This window comes from Ambystoma mexicanum, chromosome 3q (assembly GCF_040938575.1).
Source record: "Ambystoma mexicanum isolate Mex_15411 chromosome 3q, UKY_AmexF1_1, whole genome shotgun sequence".
NCBI classification, from domain to species: domain Eukaryota; kingdom Metazoa; phylum Chordata; class Amphibia; order Caudata; family Ambystomatidae; genus Ambystoma; species Ambystoma mexicanum.
In genome coordinates this window covers 1,295,003,853-1,295,028,303 of record NC_090926.1, presented here as the reverse complement: position 1 = coordinate 1,295,028,303, position 24,451 = coordinate 1,295,003,853, and the positions used below count along the sequence as shown (strand labels likewise).

The 24,451-nt window shown below is 49.7% G+C and overlaps 1 protein-coding gene across 1 annotated transcript in view; it reads left to right on the top strand.

Moving 5' to 3' along the window:
* LOC138447896 (uncharacterized) overlaps nt 1-24,451 on the top strand; it is an 879,976-nt gene that overhangs the window by 349,296 nt on the left and 506,229 nt on the right. Inside the window, exon 7 of the mRNA XM_069604399.1 lies at nt 23,553-23,733. Within this exon, the coding sequence (XP_069460500.1) occupies nt 23,553-23,733 (181 nt within the window). The remainder of the gene's footprint in view (nt 1-23,552; nt 23,734-24,451) is intronic.

The following is a 24,451-nucleotide window of genomic DNA, read 5'->3' as shown; positions in this document are numbered from 1 at the left end:
GAACAGGGTTCAGTGAAGGCTAGAAACAGTTCAGGTTGCTGGCTGGAACAGTTGAAAAAAGGTTGCAGTGAGGGGCGGTATGTTACCCCAAAGGAGAAGGGCGGGGGATCTAGCCCTATGCTCGGTGGTGTGTACAGGCTAGAGATAGGCACAGTGCACAGTGCCTTCGAGGTGGGCCGGTTCGGAACCTACTGGCTTGTGGTTGGCTCCCAATAGAGGAGAGGGGCCAATCACGATGTTTGCAGGGTAGCAGGGCCGGATGGAGGGGTGAAGATGCGGCGGGCAGCCATCTTTAAATGGTGTGAATCTCAGGGCTTCAATAGGTGGCTGGATGCACTTAGAGTGCATTAATGGGGCAGATCCTGGCAGGAAGGGCCGCACTGGGCAACGCAGGAGCAGTGATGCGGCCATTTCTTTGGCACATCGGCTGCAAGTGGGTGCTGATTTGGGTTGAGCACCCTGCTTTGCACCAGGTGGCCGGGCAGATTCACACTCGTGGCTCTGTCTTGTGCAGGCCGCTCTCCAGCTGTGCTGCACCTTTTGCACCCTAGTCTTTGAACATCCAGCCCAGTTGCAATGCAGTGGAGTGGCCTCCTTAACATGTCATAACTATGAGTCCCCTGCATTGTAATCACAGTGCACATCACCGCACAACACACCTGCGGGGATACTCCACTAATTCCTTAATCATACAATGGCAGGGCATGATCGCAGCTGTGCCTGAAGTCATGTGACGCGCCCCACTTGGACCCTTCCTCCCAGAAATGATTCAGGCATTTGCCTCACAATAATTACACATTCATGCCAGAAAGAGAGCCGGGGCTTCTGGGATAAGGTGCAGTAGCCTCAGCTCTGTTCCTATCGCTGCACCTTCTGGGCAGAGTTCAGAAACGCAGACCTGCAGTTTCCCCAGTTTACGGGTCCAGCCCTGCAATTCCTCAGACACCTTTAGGCAGGCCAGGAGCAACCCCAGCAAAGGATCAGAGAATTGCTTTCAGTTCCAGCCCTGTAATTCCTCAGACGCCTGAAGGCAGGCCAGGAGCAAGCCCAGCAAAGGATCAGAGAATTGCTTTCAGTTCCAGCCCTGTAATTCCTCAGACACCTGAAGGCAGGCCAGGAGCATCCCCAGCAAAGGATCAGAGAATTGCTTTCAGTTCCAGCCCTGCAATTCCTCAGACACCTGCCGGCCGGCCGGAGCAACCCCGGCAAAGGATCAGAGAATTGCTTTCAGTTCCAGCCCTGTAATTCCTCAGACACCTGAAGGCAGTCCAGGAGCATCCCCAGCAAAGGATCAGAGAATTGCTTTCAGTTCCAGCCCTGTAATTCCTCAGATGCCTGAAGGCAGGCCAGGAGCAACCCCCAGCAAAGGATCAGAGAATTGCTTTCAGTTCCAGCCCTGTAATTCCTCAGATGCCTGAAGGCAGGCCAGGAGCAACCCCAGCAAAGGATCAGAGAATTGCTTTCAGTTCCAGCCCTGTAATTCCTCAGATGCCTGAAGGCAGGCCAGGAGCAAGCCCAGCAAAGGATCAGAGAATTGCTTTCAGTTCCAGCCCTGTAATTCCTCAGACACCTGAAGGCAGGCCAGGAGCAACCCCAGCAAAGGATCAGAGAATTGCTTTCAGTTCCAGCCCTGTAATTCCTCAGATGCCTGAAGGCAGGCCAGGAGCAAGCCCAGCAAAGGATCAGAGAATTGCTTTCAGTTCCGGCCCTGTAATTCCTCAGACACCTGCCGGCCGGCCAGGAGCAACCCCAGCAAAGGATCAGAGAATTGCTTTCAGTTCCAGCCCTGTAATTCCTCAGACACCTGAAGGCAGGCCAGGAGCATCCCCAGCAAAGGATCAGAGAATTGCTTTCAGTTCCAGCCCTGTAATTCCTCAGACACCTGAAGGCAGGCCAGGAGCATCCCCAGCAAAGGATCAGAGAATTGGTTCAGTTCCAGCCCTGTGATTCCTCAGACACCTGAAGGCAGTCCAGGAGCATCCCCAGCAAAGGATCAGAGAATTGCTTTCAGTTGCAGCCCTGTAATTCCTCAGACACCTGAAGGCAGGCCAGGAGCATCCCCAGCAAAGGATCAGAGAATTGCTTTCAGTTGCAGCCCTGTAATTCCTCAGACAGCTGCCGGCCGGCCAGGAGCAACCCCAGCAAAGGATCAGAGAATTGCTTTCAGTTCCAGCCCTGTAATTCCTCAGACACCTGAAGGCAGGCCAGGAGCAAGCCCAGCAAAGGATCAGAGAATTGGTTCAGTTCCAGCCCTGTGATTCCTCAGACACCTGTAGGCAGGCCAGGGGCAACCCCGGCAAAGGATCAGAGAATTGGGGAGGGACAGTGTAAACTGTTTTCCTCTCTCTGCAGCAGTTCTGCTAATGGATCTGTATTTTTCGCTGAAGCTAGAATTGCTTGGAATGATTATGTTCTAAATTATTGATGCTAATCCCCATCACTCTTGACCTCCTCCCTTATCACAATCCTTAGCGATGAGGCTTAAACTCTACATCAAGCTATGTCTCCTTCTCCTGTAGGGGCCACTGTGAGACCCACCCTAGCATTACATTAAAATAAACACTAACATACAAATGGCAAAAGTGGGCTGTCAACTCCTTCTGTCACAAACATAGTAATGTAGCAGCTCTCCAGGCTTAAGACCAGCTGGTGATAGCCCTTTTGAGGTCCAGTTTAGAAAACAGCTTGGCACCATTTAGTAGGTGTACCATGTCCATGAAGCAAGGGGACAGATGACATTCGCTCTTGATGGCCTGGCTTGGTCGCCTCATGTCTACGCACAGCTGGATGGCCTCAGAGCCTTACTTTGGTACGGGCACGATAGGTGACACCCACGGATTGGGACCCACTGCTGGCTCTATGATGTCCTGCTCCAGCAGTTTGTGAATTTTCTTCCACCTGTCGTTGACAGGAATGCCCCTTTCATGTTGTCCCACTAACTGGACGTCCTCGTCTATGTGAAGCTTGATCTGACTGTTTCTTAACTTGCCTATACCCTTGAAGAGTGTAGGGAACAACTGGTCGATCTTGTCCACTGTGTCAATGTACCTGTTAACCATCAGCCTGTACAGTACATGAATTAGACCCATGTCAATGGCCGTCTTAAAGCTTAGGATGCACCCACATTCTGTAGCTGTCGAAATCACGTGTACCGGAATCTTCCTTTTCTGTGTCTTGTACAGGGATCTTGCCTCCTAGTGACCGAGGCACGTTATTGAGGACTTGGACCCGTACGGGTAGATGTCCACTTCTGATGGGTGGAGTCTAGGTGCTTGAGGCACGGTCTTGTACATGTGCTCACTAATGACGTTTACTGTGGCACCAGTGTCTACCAAGAACTCCATTTGCCGCTCATTTAGGTGCATGAGCAACGTGGGACTGTGTTCTGTGCCCTGTTTGTGTTCTGTTCTGTTTCTGATGGTGACTGTTCAACCAGGTATCTTACATGGCGCCTTGTCCATGGCGCCTTGACCGTCTCACTGGTGGTCAAGTCAAGACATGGTATCTTCTCTGATCCTTTCATTTCTTGTCTTCTCCCGAGTCATCCTCTCGCCGGCCTCCTTCTCTGTATTTTCCATGTACTTGGGCCACAATTTGCAATGCCTCCGAGGCTGTGGTTGGCACCCTCTCCTTGGGCCTTGCCACGTTGCCGCATTCACTGTCTCCGTTCTTTAAACTCCTGGACATCTAACAAGCAGACTTGAAGTGGGCCCCCCACACGCCGAGCAACTCTGTCCTAGCGCCGGGCACGTGCCATCATGGGGAAATTCATATGCACATCTGTAACAAAATGGCTCCCCTTGGGACTTTGGTGATGCCCACATCAGTTTCTGCACCATCTCCGGGTGCGTGTGGGAACTCTTCAGATTGTCCATGGCTGCCACTTGTGTCTCCACTGCTAATTCTGCTCTCGCCAGCATTAATATCTCCTCCAGAATCCTGGATTTTTGCAGTACCTTCCTCCTGAAGTTTTGTGATTTGCATCCAGTGATTATCTGAGATCGTAAAGCCTCAGTGTTAGAGTAATTGTTAAAGTCACAATGTTTTAGTTTGATTCGTAGCCTCATTACAAATGTGTCCATTGTTCTACCCTTTTGCTGTTTTGTGGTGTAAAAAACATGTCTCTCGTAATCCACATTTGTGTGTGGCGTGAAGTAGATAGCGAGGGCAGGAATTAACCCATGAATGTTATCTACTGAGTCAGCCGAGGCCTACCTGGGCCCCATGTTCCTGGTGTCGGTGACATCAAGCATGCCTGGTAGCGCCACTGCCAGGAATTCTTGAACCCTCTGCTCTACCTATACTGGTGGCGTGACAGGAACAGTGGTAGGGATATCCAGGTCAGACATGGGGTGTGGTGGGCCGGTCCTTGCTGGTGTAATCAAGGGCTAGAAGAGCGCTGGTGACCTTGAATATATATGTGTATATGTCACCAAAGGAATGACAATGTACAGTGTGGCTGGACCTTCAACTGACTCCTTGGCCACTCCTTTCCGAAAATGCTCACCTCCTCCTTCCGTAGGCCGAGTGACCTGCAATAATGTTGGACGCCCTATTAGGCACGAGCACTGGCTCCACATGCAGGGTGAGATGTCCTCAAATAGTATGGGGCCTCACCCCTGCTGCTTCATCAGAGGCCTCTCTTTCCTCCATTCGTCTTCCATGCGCAGGCCGTGCACCGTCACCACCGCACCCTGGTTGTGTAAGATTATTACATGAGCAGCCCAACCAGGGCCGGCCTTTGCGGCAGCAGCGCCCTGGGTGAATTGGCACCTCCACCAGACGTCCTTGGTCAACAGCGGGAAGGGCAAGGAGCAGCACAGTTATCTTCTCCCTCCCCGCTCCGGCGCCTGGCTACTCACTGGAGTAGGGCGCTCATGCTAAACTGCCTCACTCCTGCGTCGGAGCGGGGAGGTAATTCTCTGAAGAGGGTGCTGGTGCAAAGCATCAGCACCCTATTGTTATTAAATCTACCCACCGCCGCTGACGCATTTAGTAACAAAAGGGCACCTGTCGCGCCTTCTCCCACTATGCCAGCGCGGGGGTGCCCTTCAAAGACTCCCCCGAGCTGGCGTGGCAGGGGGCTAATGGTGCCCTGGTGGGCATGGCGCCCCAGGTGGTTGCCCGGTCTGCCCTGCCCTAAGGCCGGCCCTGAGCCCAACACGGGCCACTGCAACCGACTGCAGCACGGGCTCGCCTGCAATCGTTCCAGGGACTGCCCGGGACTTGCATAACCCACACAGCATCATGCCAAGAAGACACGGACTCACAGTCACAAACACACAACCTTGTATTCCTTAACACTATCTTCCATTCCCCTCCACATGCCACTTCCTTCCCGTCCCCCCACCCAAAGACGACAATTCCCAACTCCCCGATGCCACATGGGCGGTGGCCTGACGGGTCCCTACATACAGCACCCAAGTCTTACTCCTTGGTGGTGGTCGGGTGCCCTTGAGAGTGACGCCTCTAATACATAGATTGAAACACTGTCGCGCACTCTGGTGCACATCCTGGCCTGCCTCAAGATCACTTAAAAAGTGATACTGGCCTCTCTCAGCACTGGTGAGCACTGGCATTGCCCTGCCTGGGCCATCATTTCAAGGGTCAGCATTACCCCATTCTGATAAGGATTTGCCTTCTGCTGCTGCCCTCTCTCTGCTAAAATAACCCGCTTTATAGTGAGTAATGTAGCAATATAGAGGATCCGCCAGCCCCTGGCAGGGCCTGGAGCACCTGGCAATTCCATCAATTCCTGAGGGTACCTGCCTCTGTCCTTAGCCTCTGTCTGGGCTGCCTCCACCCTGGGAGTGCCCCAAGCCTCTATCTCCTTCCCCACACCTTTGGCAGTGACTCACATCATGTCCTTGCGTCTCTCTATGTTCCCTCATCCCTGGCATTGCTTGAGCTTCTCTCTATGTTTCCTTACCCCTGGCATTTCTTGAGCTTCTCTCTATGTTCCCTCACCCCTGGCTTTGCTTGAGCTTATCTCGATGTGCCCTCCCCTGGCATTGCTTGAGCTTCTCTCTATGTTCCCTCACCCCTGGCTTTGCTTGAGCTTCTCTCTATGTGCCCTCCCCTGGCATTGCCTGAGCTTCTCTCTATGTGCACTCCCCTGGCATTGCACAAGCTTCTCTCTATGTCCCATGACCCCTGGCATTAGCTGAGCTTCTCTCAATGTCCCATCACCCCTCACATTGCCAGAGTTTCTCTCTGTTTTCCCTCACCCCTTGCTTTGCCTGAGCTTCTCTCTATGTTCGCTCCCCTGGCATTGCCCGAGCCTCTCTCTATGTCCCATCACCCTGGCATTGCCTGAGCTTCTCTCAATGTCCCATCACCCCTCACATTGCCAGAGTTTCTCTCTGTTTTCCCTCACCCCTGGCATTGCCTGAGCTTCTCTCTATGTTCCATCGTCCTTGGCATTATCCAAGCTTCTCTCTATGTTCCCTCACCCCTGCAATTGCCTGAACTTCTCTCTATGTTCCCGCACCCCTGGCACGGCTTGAGCTTCTCTTTATGTTCCCTCACTCCTTGTATTGCCTGAGCTTCTCTCTATGTTCCCTCCCCTGGCATTGCCCGAGCTTCTCTCTATGTCCCATGACCCCTGGCATTGCCTGAGCTTCTCTCTATATTCCCTCACCCCTGGCATTGCCTGAGCTTCTCTCTTTGTTCCCTCAACCCTGCAATTGCCTGAACCTCTCTCTATGTCCCATCACCCCCAGCATTGCCTGAGCTTCTCTCTATGTTCCCTCACCCCTGCAATTGCCTGAACTTCTCTCTATGTTCCCTCACCCCTTGCATTGCCTGGGCTTCTCTCTATGTTCCCTCCCCTGGCATTGCCCGAGCTTCTCTCTATGTCCCATGACCCCTGGCATTGTCTGAGCTTCTCTTTATGTCCCATGACCCCTAGCATTGCCTGCGCTTCTCTCTATATTCCCCCACCCCTGGCATTGCCTAAGCTTCTCTCTATGTTCCCTCACCCCAGGCATTGCCTGAGCTTATCTCTATTTTCCCCCACCCCTGGCATTGCTTGAGCTTCTCTCTATGTTTCCGAACCCCTGGCATTTCTTGAGCTACTCTCTATGTTCCGTCACCCCTGGCTTTGCTTGAGCTTCTCTCAATGTGCCCTCCCCTGGCATTGCTTGAGCTTCTCTCTATGTTCCCTCACCCCTGGCTTTGCTTGAGCTTCTCTCTATGTGCCCTCCCCTGGCATTGCCTGAGCTTCTCTCAATGTCCCATCACCCCTCACATTACCAGATCTTCTCTCTGTTTTCCCTCACCCATTGCATTGCCGGAGCTTCTCTCTATGTTCCCTCTCCTGGCATTGCCTTGAAAGGGGCCCCTAGGGGACCCTGACATCTATGGAAACAAGGCGGGTCACCACACATGATAGAGACGCCAGACACGAGGTTGTATTCCCAAAGCTAGGGTTTTATTGCAAAGCAAAAGTCTCAGTTGGCCAACTCGGTCTCACGCCCTGCGACGTGTATCTCTAGACCTCGAGGGACGCAAGAGAGCGAATTACGTACATCAGTTACATATATACAAAATGCATATCAAACAATCAGCTATGACATGGTTAACACCCCCCCTTTATTGGGTTTCTTTGAACTTGGTGTGATGATGGACATCTCCGACCACTATGACACCATCTCCGACCACTATGACACCTTCAAACATCTATTCTAGTAACAACTTGCAATTTGTGAGTGCGTAGGCATCTTTTGGTTATTGAATAGAACACGGCGCTTCTGTTCTTGGAAGCGAACTACATACAGGGGGGAGTTGTATTCCGGACCTTGCTATCTATCAGGTGCTATTCGCGCCCTGGGAGCCGGCATGCTCTAGCGGGCTCAGCAAAGGGGGGCCGTAAGAAAAGCATAATTCAAGCCTTTAGCGGTATTATTCTAACATATTCTACCATATAACGAGACTGGCTGGTAGCTGTGAAATGATTAAATGCCCTGCAGCTCTGCTTCAAGGCTACATTCGGGAGGGAGCCGGGCATTCTTCCTGGCGCTGCCTACGTTTGTGTTTCAGAGAACTCTTGTTATCCTCACGGCCCTGCGGCCTTGTCCTTTTCACATACAGACAACAATGTTCCACAGTCGAGCAGTGTAAGCGTAAAATATACTGCGAAGCAATAGGAACAGAAAGCAATGAGCAATGGTTAGAAAACAAAATGGCGATTCTTGCTACATCAAAATGGGCGTTCATTGGCAAACTCGAAAACCTATATTCTGTCGTATCGTGCATGAGACGGTTGGTCCACGGCCACCAAAATGCGTTTGCGGTCTCAAAGTAGAGGTATCCGTATTTCTAGACTGACAAACCCTCCTTTGGCCATATGCCAAACGTCTCATCTATTTATTGAACCCTCCTCTAGTGATGATGAATCTGAAGTACTTATGTCTGAGTCTTGCATGCTATCGTGGACATCATTGTCTTCATCAATATCTATTGCCATCAACTCTTTCACTGCTCTCATCTCATTTGGGTCTGGACTAGTTCGATCATGAGGTTGTTTTTTCTTTGTTATCATAAGCATGCATCCTTCCGTACATCCCTCAGTTACCTCTGCGCAAACTATGGGTAAACAATGTATACAACAACAGCACGTTAGGAATATTCCGAACACCACTACTAATATTGAGATCAACTTCCATCCCCAAGATCGTAGTATTCCCCAAAGCCAAGATCCTATTCCCCAGCTCCCTTCTCCCGTGGGGAGTTGAGCTTAGAACGTGCATTTTCTTTATTGCTTCAAAGATCATGGGGGAATAGTCATCGACATAAACGCAACATGCTGATCCCACTATTTTGCAAATTCCCCCACGATCAACCAGGATTACATCGAGAGCCATTCTATTTTGCAGCGTCGTTAACCTTATTCCTCTTTCTTCCAACGTCATGTTAAATAATATATCTGTTGTTGTGTTTATTGTATTCTTTAGGATTCTGGACAGTTGCCTTATATTATAGGAGTTCACTATCTGTCCTAAGAATGGAATTAATGATTTTGCTACATGAGTTGCTATTAAAACACCTTCGTCAGTCCTTTTGACTCTAGTTCTGGATAATCTGGCCAAGGCTGCTGTTTCTAAGAGGAATACTCCTGGGAACAGTAGCCCTAGGTAACATGTACCTCCCCAGTTTCTGGGCAACCAAGGGTATGCTTTCTCTCCACATATAAAATAAACTGGATCACCTACGTATACTGGTTCTATTTCCCATGTTAGTACCACTGTATTCATACAACCAGTATATGTTCCGACTGAAAAAGAGCCTTTCTTTTTTAGACAAAAAGGGACAGTTCTTGGGCTATAATTCACCATGTAAAATGGGGGAATTGCATCTTTGTCCCCTTCTGTTCTTACACGAAACGTCATTACAGATGTTTTTTCTGGCGGGGACAATCTATCTCGTCTATTTTGTCGTGTTATCTTTCGTGTACTTTTCCTCGTGGGCTCTGGGGCTATTACTTGTGCTTTATGGAAAATGGAACAACCCACGGGCTTCATTATTATCTCCTCAAACTCATTCATGTTGGTTCTGTCTAATTGACCCGTATTACTCTCATTCCATTTCCCATAGAACATTGCACCTAAAGATGCACTACATGCAGAACCTAATGGTAATGGCTGCACATACCACCCTATTCCTTTCCCGGCATGCTGTGGTAAATGGGCACATACCCAGCAGTTTGTTTTCTTTAGGATTGCATGTGTCATGTTCATTATCAGCAGTAAGGTGTTATTTCCAAAACCTTCCCTGTGTTTTTCCTCCATTGGGGGTAGGGTATAAGTGATCACCTGAACCAGGCTTTCAGTAGTGGATATATTAATTATTGGTAAAAACATTTCTAATGGGTGTATTGTTTCCACCCACCATAATATTAGGGCTGTTGATATTGGTGCTGCCACGCTCATAAAGCACATTATTATCGTTAGTGCCAGCATACAATTTGTTTTACCATGTGTTTTTCTTAAACTTATAGTTTTTATAACTGACTCATTCTCAGTGGTGGTGGTGCAGGAGGAGGCTGGAACCGGTCCCTGCATGTTTCTCGTCGTCCTTCTTCTTCCTTATCACAGTTCGTTGTGGATATCTCTCTTCGTCGCGCTTGCTCTGATGTCTATAAGTTCAATGGAATTCTCACACTTCAGTTTTGCCTGTCCTTTTTAGCCTGGATTCGATTATCCGTTTTTAGGTGAGATCACTTGTCCCCTCTTTCACTGCTCAGAGGACCTTTGATCAGTTCTCGCCTCAGTATCATGTGCGCCCAGCTTGTCCGCTCTGATTCCGGACACATGTACTGTTAATAAATTATCTCACTTGCCATAGTACCATGTGCGCCTAGCTTGTCCGCTCTGGTTCCGGACACATGTACTTTTTATGATCGCACCGAGGAGCCGCAAGTCTTGAATTGTCCGATTTGCACAATTCTCACACTTCTCTCCTCTACACCCCTGGTTCCTTCTCCGTCCATGAGCTGAACCAGAGGTTGACATAAACACCAAAAAAAAGAATGCGGATCACTTTGTCTTCCGAGGCTGCAGGTTGTATCGCCTTGCTCCTGGTATCGTATGATCCGTGAACAGTGCCGGTGCACTTTCAGATTCAGGCTTGAAGTCAGCCTGTGGCGCTACTGCAGGTTCTGGTGTGCGCCGTGCCAATGATGCAGATCCGTTTTTTGGCGTGCTGGCAAGTGCTGGTGGGCGCCAAAGGGGTACACGATTTGGTTTTGCTGGTATCTCCAAGGCAGATTTCACGTCGGTCAGCAGTGATGTTGATTCTTCTGGGCAACGTTGGGGCACTCTTTGCCCTTCCCCCTTTTTGGCAATCGTTTCAAGCTTTGTTTCGAGTTTCACTTCTCGTTTTGGCAGATTAGGTGGCTGCTCACTGGCAACAGTTTCTTTCGTTTCTGGGACCGCTGTCTCTTTCTGGTCATCAGTGTCAGGCAAGACTTTCAGTGCAGTTGGAATCTTTTTGGCATGGGTGGCATGGATCCACAACTTCCTTCCATCCACCCGTATTGCCGTCTGCGTCGCCAAAAGTACTTGAATGGGCCCCCGCCACCTGGGTGCTAATGATTACTTTCTTTCAAAGTATTTAGCAGCACCCAGTCTCCCGGCTCCAGCGCGTGCCCCGGACCGGTGTACCTTACTTGTAATGCCTCCTGCACCTGCTGATGAATCAAACGCAATTTCTGCATTAAAAGGCCACAATAAGTACTAAGCACGGGATGTTCTATCTCACTGAGCCGTTTTGGCTGAGGTGCGCACCATACATTTGCCAGCATCCCCTTATGATCTTGTATGGGGAGAGCCCAGTTTTAGCCTGTGCAAACGTGCGCATGCATAATAGTGCTATTGGTAATGCATCCACCCAACTCAACTTGCTTCCCGCACAAATCTTGCTAATCTTTGATTTAAGAATCCCGTTGTGCCTCTCCACAAGACCAGCAGAACTCAGATGCCTTGAACTATGGAATCTCTTATCAATCTGGAGACCAGCACATATCTGTAATACCACTGCACCCGCAAAATGCGGTCCATTATCAGACCATAGGACCCTAGGCAAGGCAAATCTGGAAAAATACTCCTTCAACATTACTTTTGCCATACTCATTGCTGTGCAATCTTTCAAAGGATATGCCTCCACCCACTTACTGAATGCACAGATCACCACCAAGACGTATTTTAAGTTTTGGCACCTCTCCATCTCTATGAAATCAAAATGAACTACCTCAAACGGCATGGAGGGCGGGCCAAAACTGCCTGTTGGAGTCACTGTTCCCTTTCCTACATTGTGTTGTAAACACGTGATACAGTTCTGCACCAACCTCTCTGCATTCTTTTTTATATTTACATTCTGCCATACTGTAGAAAGGTGCTGTATCATTTTCTTGGCACAGATGTGCGTAGGGCTGTGGGCCATTGTGACCATTGCAGTCACATACGAACTTGGCAACATCCAGTTTCTAGTTCCCTTGTCCACCCAACAACCCTCCAAATCCAACTCAGCAGATCCCTCTGCCCATCCCTGTATTTCATCAGCCGTAGCCTCGGCCTGTATTTCTTTGCCAGTCGCAACTCCATATTCTATCATACAGGGTACTTCCTCTGTCTGAATCGTCATCATCTTGGTATTCAAATCAGTGGCAGTTTCCCTCTCCTATTTTGCATGTTACTTTTTTATGTGCCTCGCATTTCGCTATTGCCAGACGCTTTGGAAACGTGAGTGCAGCCAGCAATCGTACAATCAAAGGGCCATGTTGAATTCTGGCACCATGTGATGTCAGAAACCCTCTCTCAGCCCAGAGTCGACCAAAGTTATGAACCACTCCAAAAGCATACTGACTATCAGTATATATATTCACATTCAAATTTTCAGAAATCTCGCAGGCTCTGGTTAATGCTATTATTTCCGCGGCTTGTGCTGAATTATAGGGGATTCTTTTACTTTCTACAACGCTCTCTAGGGTAGTGATAGCGTATGCGGCAGTTGTCGTGCCATCTGGTAATTTAAAACATGAGCCGTCACAAAATAACTCTCCATCCGGCTCTTTCTGTGGGGTATCACTTAAATCAACTCTCCCCTTAGTTTCTTCCTCAGTGACCATTAAGCAATCGTGGGGGGGTGATTCATTCTTCCCAATTTCTTTTATGGGCAGTGGCCTTAATTCTGCAGGATTCAAAGCGCTACACCTCATAATTTGGATATGGGGCGCGAACAAGATAATCTCATATCTTGTCAATCTAGAAGAGGTGAGGTGTTGCGTCTGTGTCCTATTTAATAGAACGTCTATGGCATGCGGCACCATCAGAATTAAAGTATGCCCCAATACCATCCCTTCCGTTTGTTTCACCGACGCTGCAGCCGCCGCGACAGATCGCAAACATCGTAGTAGTGCGCGCGCTACAGGGTCCAGCGCAGAAGAAATATAGCCGCATGGTCTATTTCTTCCACCTTTTCCTGTGTCAAAACCGCCAATGCACATCCTTCACTCTCGCTCACAAATAGTCTAAAAACGTTCTCATAATTCGGTGTGTCCAAGACTGGAGCAGAACATAATGCAATTTTCAATCCATCAAACGCTTTCTGACATTCCTCATCCCACTGCAAAGGCATAACCGCATCCTTTCTAGTCAAGTTCACCATTGGCTCCACAATCAACGCAAAATTACCAATCCATTGTCGGCAATATGAAGCCATGCCTATTATGGCCCTGACTCCTTTCTGTGTCTTTGGAATAGGCATACAAGAAATACTGTCTATGTGTTCTGGCGTTAGCCTTCTCCTTTCTTTCGAAAGTAGGTAGCCCAAATAAACCACATCCTTTCGATTATACTGAAATTTCTTCAAACTAGCTTTATGGCCATGTGCCGCTAGGTGTGACAGTAGTACCACAGTGCTTTCTTTACAAATCTCCTCTGTGTCAGCAGCTAACAACAGATCATCTATGTATTGCAAGAGTACGCAACCCACCGGTAATTCCAGCATGTCTAGCTGCTCTTTTAATGCTCTACTGTAAATACTTGGACTTTCCGTATAACCTTGCGGAATCCGCGTAAATGTAAATGATCATCCTCCTAATGTGAACGCGAACAAATATCTACTGTCCTTGTCCACAGGAATACTAAAGAATGAGTTTTTCAAATCTATTACACTAAAATATTCAGCTGAAACAGGTATAATTGTCAATATTGTAGTGACGTCTGGGACCAAAGGAAATTGCGGATCTACTACCTTATTCAATGCGCGTAGATCAATTATGAAACAGTATGGTACCTCATTACCGCCTTTTTTATAAACCGGAAGAATCGGGCTGTTGCATGTACTGGCTGTGATTTCCTCTATTACCCCTAATTTCACCAAATCGGTAACAATACTCTTCACTCCTTTCTCACCTTCAACCGAAATTTTGTATTGGGGTATTCGCGGTAGGGTAACACCTTCTTTTAAAATAATCTTTACTGGCTCTATCTTTAAACATCCCACATCGTTGTCATGCATTGCCCATAGACAGGTTGGTACTTTACTTAGTTCCCCTGGTAACGCTTCAGACATGAATTCTGACACAGGGGCATCATGTGGCCATATCGTTAGAAACACTCCGTCTGCCGTGCAATGTATAACAGAACCTAGTTTTTTCAACAAATTTAATCCCAACAAATTTTCTCCACAATTTTCTGTTAGAAGGAAAGGACAATGTTCGGTAAATGGTCCTATGGTAACTGGGACTTGTTTGGACACTGGGTTTATGACTGGTGTACCTGCGAACCCTATGGAAATATTCTTTTGCCCTGACAGTGGTATATTCGGAACCAAGTGATGGTCTATTGAACACTTCTGTGCTCCTGTATCTACAAGAAAGCGGTGCTCCTCATTCCCGACTCTCATTTCTACGTAGGGTCCTCTCTGATTCACGGGAATAGACACTGGTTCTGACCCCTGTCCTGGGCTGTCCTATTGGGGAAATAACACATCTTCCGATGTGTAATCATTACTATTACTGTAATACGTGTTTGGCTGTGTATCGAAAACATTTCCACTCTTCCCTCTATTTCCCCCACTCTGATTTCCGTATTGTTGATTTTGCTGTCCCTGATTCTGGTTTGGGGCACTTTGGTTTTGGTCTTGGTTTTGATTACCTCCGTTATTATGATGCTGCTGCATACTATTCCTATTTGGTCCATTCGCTCCTTGGTGTCCTCTATGCTGTCTCCTCTGACCAGACCCATTTCTATTCTGTAGATGCGGGCATTGCGCTCGCCAATGTCCTTCCTCTTTACAATATGCACATTGATTCGGCCCCACTGTTCCCCCATGCATGTTCGAACTACTCCTTCCTTGTGCGTTCCCTCGCCCTCTATTATGTCCTACTACTTGCTGCATTAATACCTGTGTTCTAATTAGATATTCCTTCAAGTCTGCCCCCACCTATTTTAGCAACGATAATTCGTTCACCATCTCCTTCTGCCCCGGCGATGGTAACTGCTGCCGTTTATTATGCGACCCCTTTTCCCCCTTCCCAGGTCTCCCGACATCCCTACTCCTGTACGCGGGTGTAGTAAACACTTTGACAGGTGCAGTAAATGTTTCGACATAATCATTATCTAATTCATCTCTAAGCTCAAAAAGTCTATACACATGTTCTCTCACTTCTTCATCCCTCTCCCTACAGCGTGCTAATGCATTCAAATCTAACAATTGCTGCAGTGGTAATTTCCCAATTAGCTGTTTCCATTTCTCCACCAAATATTCACCCATGCATTCCAACACTACCTGTCTTTCGTTGCTTCTACGAAAGTCATATATCGAAGCCAATGTTGCCGTCCCATCATTCCCGTCTATATACATCTCTGCCTGTTGCTGCAATTACACCTTCTTTTCTTTGCTGATTGCGCTGCGTGTTACCCTCGTGCACTCCCTTTGGTCAGTCCCGCCTCTTGCCCCCGCGGTTTCAACTTCAACCCCGGGAGGAACGGACGGTACCGAGTCTGTGTCTAAGGCGGGAGGTGCGGATGGGACAATGGGAACAGAGAGTGTCTGTTGTGGGCCTGGTTGGCTAATAGGAAGTGTTACATGCGCGGTCTGTGGCTGTGGGAGGGCTTGAGCTTGGGCTACGGGCGGGGTCTGGGCAATAGCTACTGATGTGTCTGGTCTTACTTCTGATCTTGGGCCTTGTTTTGTATGGGTCAATATATTTTCTATCAATTCATCTGCTATGTGTAATTCTCGCTGTGGGTATATCTTTTCTATATTCAACTGGTCATGCCTGCCTGCCCTTCTTAGACTCTCAGTCAACTCCTCCTCTTCTTTTTCTTCCGCTACCTCACCTTTTGATTTATGCCTGCGTGCATGCTTTGTTCTGCTTTTAAATCGGAGCATTGCTTCCTTTCTCCAGTCTTTAATAGTCTCAACTGCTGCAGGACGCGCTTTCTTTCTTATCAACACCCTTTCCAAGTTATCTATTCTCGCCATCTCAAAACTACCATTAATCGGCCACTGGTGGTCTTGTTGCTTTCTGGTTTGCCTATGCCAAGTCTCACAGAATATTATCGCACCCACTCCATACTTCACATACATCTCATACGCCGGCGTTCCCCCAGGTGGTACAATTTGGCCATCTTCCAAAGATTGTCTACCACAGCGGAAAAACCCTGCTAGGGTGGACAATACCCCAGGCATGTTTCAACCTTCCCCCTGGTTAATCAACCTTACCTAGGGCGTTTGATTTTGCAAAGTCAACTCTCAACCAATATCAGGATGCTTTGAATCGGGGAATGACTCACCTGATAAATCAAGTCGTCTGTATACTGACGCACCAAAGGACGTCGTGTCTGCGTTTCTTGGCTTCCGCCTCGTTTCGGGACCCTCGCCTCCTTGTTCTCTAGCCAGGCACGTCGATCAGGGATCAGATGTGTGCAGATCTGCAAAGGAGTCTCTCATCACTTTTACAGGGTGCCCTGAACACCTCTTGATCCCGGCTCGATCGTCCCGTCCTCGCCGTTCTCTGTCTTTCTCAATTACAACGTTACGCAAAGGAACAAGTGGGGGAGGGTCCCTGTTCGGGCGCCATCTTGAAACGGGCCCCTAGGGGACCCTGACGTCTATGGAAACAAGGCGGGTCACCACACACGATAGAGACGCCAGACACGAGGTTGTATTCCCAAAGCTAGGGTTTTATTGCAAAGCAAAAGTCTCAGTTGGCCAACTCGGTCTCACGCCCCGCGACGTGTATCTCTAGACCTCGAAGGACGCAAGAGAGCGAATTACGTACATCAGTTACATATATACAAAATGCATATCAAACAATCAGCTATGACATGGTTAACACCCCCCCTTTATTGGGTTTCTTTGAACTCGGTGTGATGATGGACATCTCCGACCACTATGACACCTTCAAACATCTATTCTAGTAACAATTTGCAATTTGTGAGTGCGAAGGCATCTTTTGGTTATTGAATAGAACACAGCGCTTCTGTTCTTGGAAGCGAACTACATACGGGGGGAGTTGCATTCCGGACCTTGCTATCTATCAGGTGCTATTCGCGTCCTGGGAGCCGACATGCTCTAGCGAGCTCAGCAAAGGGGGGCCATTAGAACAGCATAATTCAAGCCTTTAGCGTTATTATTCTAACATATTCTACCATATAACGAGACTGGCTGGCAGCTGTGAAATGATTAAATGCCCTGCAGCTCTGCTTCAAGGCTACATTCGGGAGGGAGCCGGGCATTCTTCCTGGCACTGCCTATGTTTGTGTTTCAGAGAACTCTTGTTATCCTCACGGCCCTGCGGCCTTGTCCTTTTCACATACAGACAACAATGTTCCACAGTCAAGCAGTCTAAGCGGAAAATATACTGCGAAGCAATAGGAACAGAAAGCAATGAGCAATGGTTAGAACACAAAATGGCGATTCTTGCTACATCAAAATGGCCGTTCATTGGCAAACTCGAAAACCTATGTTCTGTCGTATCGTGCATGAGACGGTTGGTCCACGGCCACCAAAATGCGTTTGCGGTCTCAAAGTAGAGGTATCCGTATTTCTAGACTGACAGCCTGAGCTTCTCTCTATGTCCTATCACCCCTGGCATTGCCTGAGATTCTTGCTATGTTCCCTCACCCCTGGCATTGCCTGAGCTTCTCTCTATGTTCCCTCACCCCTCCAATTGCCTGAACTTCTCTCTATGCTCCCTCACCCCTGGCATTGCCTGAGCTTCTCTCTATGTTCCCTCATCCGTGGCATTTCCTGAGCTTCTCTCTATGTTCCCTCATCCCTGCAATTGCCTGAATTTATCTCCATGTTCCCTCACCCCTGGCATTGCTTGAGCTTCTCTTTATGTTCCCTCACTCCTTGCATTGCCTGAGCTTCTCTCCATGTTCCCTCCCCTGGAATTGCACAAGCTTCTCTCTATGTCCCATGACCCCTGGCATTAGCTGAGCTTCTCTCAATGTCCCATCACCCCTCACATTGCCAGAGCTTCTCTCAGTTTTCCCTCACCCCTTGCATTGCCTGAGCTTCTCTCTATGTTCCCTCCCCTGGCATTGCCCGAGCCTCTCTCTATGTTCCATCACCCCGGCATTGCCTGAGCTTCTCTCTATGTTCCCTCACGTCTGGCATTGCCTGAGCTTCTCGGTATGTTCTCTCACCCCTGCCATTGCCTGAGCCTCTCTCTATGTTCCCTCATCCCTGGCATTTCCCAAGCTTCTCTCTATGTTCCCTCACCCCTGCAATTGCCTGAACTTCTCTCTATGTTCCCTCACTCCTTGCATTGCCTGAGCTTCTCTTTATGTTCCCTCACTCCTTGTATTGCCTGAGCTTCTCTCTATGTCCCATCACCCCTAGCATTGCCTGATCTTCTCTTTATGTTCCCTCACCCCTGGCATTGCCTGAGCTTCTCTCTATGTTCCCTCCCCCCTGGCATTGCCTGAGCTTCTCTCTATGTTCCCTCACCCTGGCATTGCCTGAACCTCTCCCTATGTCCCATCACCCCCAGCATGGCCTGAACTTCTCTCTATGTTCCCTCCCCCCTGCAATTGCCTGAACTTCTTCCTATGTTCCCTCACCCCTTGCATTTCCTGGGCTTCTCTCTATATTCCCTCACCCCTGGCATTGCCTGAGCTTCTCTCTATATCCCCTCACCCCTGGCATTACCTGAGCTTCTCTCTATGTGCCCTCCCCTGGCATTGCCTGAGCTTTTCTCTATGTGCCCTCCCCTGGCATTGCCTGAGCTTCTCTCGATGTCCCATCTCCTCTCAAATTGCCAGAGCTTCTCTCTATGTTCCCTCCCCTTGCATTGCCTGAGCTTCTCTCTATGTTCCCTCACCCCTGGCATTGCCTGAGCTTCTCGCTATGTCCCCTCACCCCTAGCATTGCCTGATCTTCTCTCCATGTTCCCTCACCCCTGGCATTGCCTGAGCTTCTCGCTATGTTCCCTCACCCCTGGCATTGCCTGAGCTTCTCTCTATGTTCCCTCACCCCTCCAATTGCCTGAACTTCTCTCTATGTTCCCTCACCCCTGGCATTGCCTGAGCTTCTCTCTATATTCCCTCATCCCTGGCATTTCCTGAGCTTCTCTATATGTTCCCTCACCCCTGCAATTGCCTGAACATCTCTCTATGTTCCCTCACCCCTGGCATTGATTGAGCTTCTCTTTATGTTCCCTCACTTCTTGCATTTCATGAGCTTATCTCTATGTTCCCTAACCCCTGGCATTGCTTGAGGTTCTCTTTATGTTCCCTCACCCCTTGCATTGCCTGAGCTTCTCTCTATGTTCCCTCCCCTGGCATTGCCCAAGCTTCTCTCTATGTCCCATGACCCCTGGCATTGCTTGAGCTTCTCTCTATGTTCCCTTACCCCTGGCCTTTCCTGAGCTTCTCTCTATGTTCCCTCCTCTGGCATTGCCTGAGATAATCTCTATGTGCCCTCCCCTGGCATTGCCTGAGCATCTCTCGAGGTCCCATCACCCCTCAAATTGCCAGAGCTTCTCTCTGTTTTCCCTCACCCCTTGCATTGCCTGAGCTTCTCTCTATGTTCCCTCCCCTTGCATTGCCTGAGCTTCTCTCTATTTCCTATCACACCTAGCATTGCCTGATCTTCTCTCTATGTTCCCTCCCCTGGCATTGCCTGAGCGTCTTTCTATGTCCCCCCCCCTGGCATTGCCTGAGCTTCTCTCTATGTTCCCTCACCCCTGCAATTGCCTGAACCTCTCTCTATGCTCCCTCAACCCTGGCATTACCTGGGCTTCTCTCTATTTTCCCTCACTCCTGGCATTACTTGAGCTTCTCTCTATGTTCCCTCACCCCTGGCATTGCCTGAGCTTCTCTCTATGTTCCCTCACCCCTGGCATTGCCTGAGCTTCTTGCTATGTTCCCTCACCCCTGGCATTGCCTGAGCTTCTCTCTATGTCCCATGACCCCTAGCATTGCCTGAGCTTATCTGTATGTTTACTCATCCCTGGCATTGCCTGAGCTTTTCTCTATGTTTCCTCACCCCTGCAATTGCCTGAACCTCTCTCTATGCTCCCTCACCCCTGGCATTACCTGAGCTTCTCTCTATTTCCCTCACTCCTGGCATTACTTGAGGTTCTCTCTATGTTCCCTCACCCCTGGCGTTGCCTAAGCTTCTTGCTATGTTCCCTCACCCCTGGCATTGCTTGAGCTTCTCTCTATGTTCCCTCACCCCTGGCATTGCCTGAGCTTCTCTCTATGTCCCATGACCCCTAGCATTGCCTGAGCTTATCTGTATGTTTCCTCATCCCTGGCATTGCCTGAGCTTTTCTCTATGTTCCCTCACCCCTGCAATTGCCTGAACCTCTCTCTATGCTCCCTCACCCCTGGCATTACCTGAGCTTCTCTCTATTTTCCCTCACTCCTGGCATTACTTGAGGTTCTCTCTATGTTCCTTCACCCCTGACGTTGCCTGAGCTTCTTGCTATTTTCCCTCACCCCTGGCATTGCTTGAGCTTCTCTCTATGTTCCCTCACTCCTGGCATTGCCTGAGCTTCTCTCTATGTTCCCTCCCCTGGCATTGCCTGAGCTTCTCTCGATGTCCCATCACCCCGGCATTGCCTGATCTTATCTGTATGTTTCCTCATCCCAGGCATTGCCTGAGCTTCTCTCTATGTTCCCTCCCCTGGCATTGCCAGAGCATCTCTCTTTGTCCCATCACCCCTAGCATTGCCTGAGCTTATCTGTATGTTTCCTCATCCCTGGCATTGCCTGAGCTTCTCTCTATGTTCCCTCCCCTGGCATTGCCTGAGCTTATCTCTATGTTCCCTCACCCTTGGCATTGCCTGAGCTTCTCGCTATGTTCCCTCACCCTTGGCATTGCCTGAGCTTCTCTCTATGTTCCCTCACCCCTGGCATTGCCTGAGCTTCCCTCTATGTACCCTCACCCTTGGCATTGCCTGAGCTTCTCTCTATGTTCCCTCACCCCTGGCATTGCCTGAGCTTCTCTCTATGTGCCCTCACCCCTGGCATTTCCAGAGTGTATCTCTGTGTTACCTCACCCCTGCCATTGCCTGACCTTCTCTCTATGTTCCCTCACCCCTGGCATTGCCTGAGCTTCTCTCTATGTACCCTTACCATTGGCATTGCTTGAGCTTCTCTCTATGTTCCCTCACCCCTGGCATTGCTTGAGCTTCTCTCTATGTTCCCTCACCCCTGCCATTGCCTGAGCCTCTCTCTATGTTACCTCACCGCTGGGATTGCCTGAGATTCTCTCTATGTTCACTCACCCCTGGCATTGCTTGAGCTTCTCTTTATGTTCCCTCACTCCTTGCATTTCCTGAGCTTCTCTCTATGTTCCCTCACCCCTGACATTGCTTGAAGTTCTCTTTATGTTCCCTCACCCCTTGCATTGTCTGAGCTTCTCTCTATGTTCCCTCCCCTGGCATTGCCCAAGCTTCTCTCTATGTCCCATGACCCCTGGCATTGCTTGAGCTTCTCTCTATGTTCCCTTACCCCTGGCCTTTCCTGAGCTTCTCTCTATGTTCCCTCCCCTTGCATTGCCTGAGCTTCTCTCTGTTTTCCCTCACCCCTTGCATTGCTTGAGCTTCTCTCTATGTTCCCTCGCCCCAGGCCTTTCCTGAGCTTCTCTCTATTTTCCCTCACCCCTGGCATTGCCTGAGCTTCTCTCTATGTTCCCTCACCCCTGGCATTGCCTAAGCTTTTCTCTATGTTCCCTCACCATTGGCATTGCTTGAGCTTCTCTCTATGTTCCCTCACCCCTGGCATTGCCTGAGATTCTCTCTATGTTCACCCACCCCTGGCATTGCTTGAGCTTCTCTCTATGTTCCCTCACCCCTGCCATTGCCTGAGCTTCTCTCTATGTTACCTCACCCCTGGGATTGCCTGAGATTCTCTCTATGTTCACTCACCCCTGCCATTGCTTGAACATCTCTCTATGTGCCCTCACCCCTGGCATTTCTTGAGCTTCTTTATATGTTCCCTTAACCCTGGCATTGCTTGAGCTTCTCTCTGTGTTCCCTCACCCCAGACATGTCCTGGGCTTCTCTCTATGTTCCCTCGCCCCTAGCATTGCCTGAGCTTCTGTCTATGTTCCCTCAACCCTGGCATTTCCTGAGCTTCTCTCTATGTTCCCTCACACCTGGCATTGCCTGAGCTTCTCTCTATGTTCCCTCACCCCTGGCATTGCCTGAGCTTCTCTCTATGTTCTCTCACCCCTGGCATTTCCTGAGCTTCTTTCTATGTTCCCTTGCCCCTGGCCTTTCCTGAGCTTCTCTCTATGTTCCCTCACACCTGGCATTGCCTGAGCTTCTCTCTATGTTCCCTCACCCCCGGCATTGCCTGAGCTTCTCTCTATGTTCTCTCACCCCTGGCATTTCCTGAGCTTCTTTCTATGTTCCCTTGCCCCTGGCATTTCCTGAGCTTCTTTCTATGTTCCCTTGCCCCTGGCCTTTCCTGAGCTTCTCTCTATGTTCCCTCACCCCTGGCATTGCCTGAGCTTCTCTCTATGTTCTCTCACCCCTGGCATTTCCTGAGCTTCTTTCTATGTTCCCTTGACCCTGGCCTTTCCTGAGCTCCTCTCTATGTTCCCTCACACCTGGCATTGCCTGAGCTTCTCTCTATGTTCCCTCACCCCTGACATTGCCTGAGCTTCTCTCTATGTTCTCTCACCCCTGGCATTTCCTGAGCTTCTCTCTATGTTCCCTCGCCCCTGGCCTTTCCTGAGCTTCTCTCTTTGTTCCCTCACCCCTGGCATTACCTGAGCTTCTCTCTTTGTTCCCTCACCCCTGGCATTGCCTGAGCTCCTCTCTGTCTCCTCGCCAGTATACCTCAATCCAATGAAAGGGGAAAGAGTGTGCTGTGGTCTGGCAGTTCCACACAGCTAGCCCCCTCACCTCAAGACCTGCACGGACAGCGTGGCAGCTCTGCAATACTACCTCACAGGGCTTAGCTCATGTCTGTGTTCCCATCAACCTCTGGCAGTGCCTGATCTCCTGACTGTTCCCTCACCCCGGGAATTTCTTGATCTCTTGACTATATTCTGCCTGACTGTTCCCTCGCCCCTGGCATTTCTTGATCTCTTTACTTTATTCTGGCAGTGCCTGATCTCCTGACTGTTCCCTCGCCCCTGGCATTTCTTGATCTCTTGACTTTATTCTGGCAGTGCCTGATCTCCTGACTGTTCCCTCGCCCCTGGCATTTCTTGATCTATTGACTTTATTCTTGCATTGCCTGATCTCCTGACTGTTCCCTCACCCCTGGCATTTCTTGACCTCCTGTGTTCCCTCACCCCTGGCATTTCTTGACCTCCTGTGTTTCCTCACCACTGGCATTTCTTGACCTCCTGTGTTCCCTCACCCCTGGCATTTCTTGACCTCCTGTGTTCCCTCACCCCTGGCATTTCTTGACCTCCTGTGTTCCCTCACCCCTGGCATTTTTTGACCTCCTGTGTTCCCTCACTCCTTGCATTATCTGATTCCTGCCTATGTTCCCTCACCTCTGGCAGTGCCTGATCTCCTGACTGTTCCCTCACCTCTGGCAGCGCCTGATCTCCTGACTGTCTCTCCTTAGGCCTGGCGGACCCCGCAGGAGGGCGGGTGGAGGTTCCTGCGCCTGGTGAAACACTTTGAGCTGCACTACAGCGAGGGCGGAGCCGGCCGATGGATCTACTTCCCTGAGCATAACCCACTCGCCCTGTACTGGTCCATCTTCTGCAGCCCAGGGGAGGCGGCCCTCATGGCCCAGCGATCAGGTATGTCCGGGAGAGCAGGACCTGCAAGGGTGGGGCCCTGGGGTGTGGAGGGGATTGAGTCAAAGATAAATGGACCTGCAGATAGGAGTGGCTAGGATTGCAGCACCTGCAGTGATGAATGACCTATCCTAGATAGCAGGGCCTATGCTATGGGGAGGAGTGTCAGGGATCCTGCGGCGATCAGTGTGCAGGAAAGCAGGACCGGAAGAAGGAGTGTGCAGGATAGCAGGACCGGAAGAAGGAGTGTGCAGGATAGCAGGACCTGCAGGAAGGAGTGTGCAGGATAGCAGGACCTGCAGGAAGGAGTGTGCAGGATAGCAGGACCTGAATGAAGGAGTGTGCAGGACAGCAGGATCTGAATGAAGGAGTGTGCGGGAAAACAGGACCTGAATGAAGGAGTGTGCAGGATAGCAGGACCTGAATGAAGGAGTGTGCAGGATAGAAGGACCTGAATGAAGTAGTATGCAGGATAGCAGGATCAGAATGAAGGAGTGTGCTGGATAGCAGACCTGAATGAAGGAGTGTGCAGGATAGTAGGACCTGAATGAAGGAGTGTGCAGGATAGCAGGACCTGCAGGAAGGCGTGTGAGGGAACGCAGGACCTGAATGAAGGAGTGTGCAGGATAGCAGGACGTGTGGGAAGGAGTGTACAGGAAAGCAGGACCTAAATGAAGGAGTGTGCAGGATAGCAGTCTGGGGCAGTGGTGAGAATTCTCTG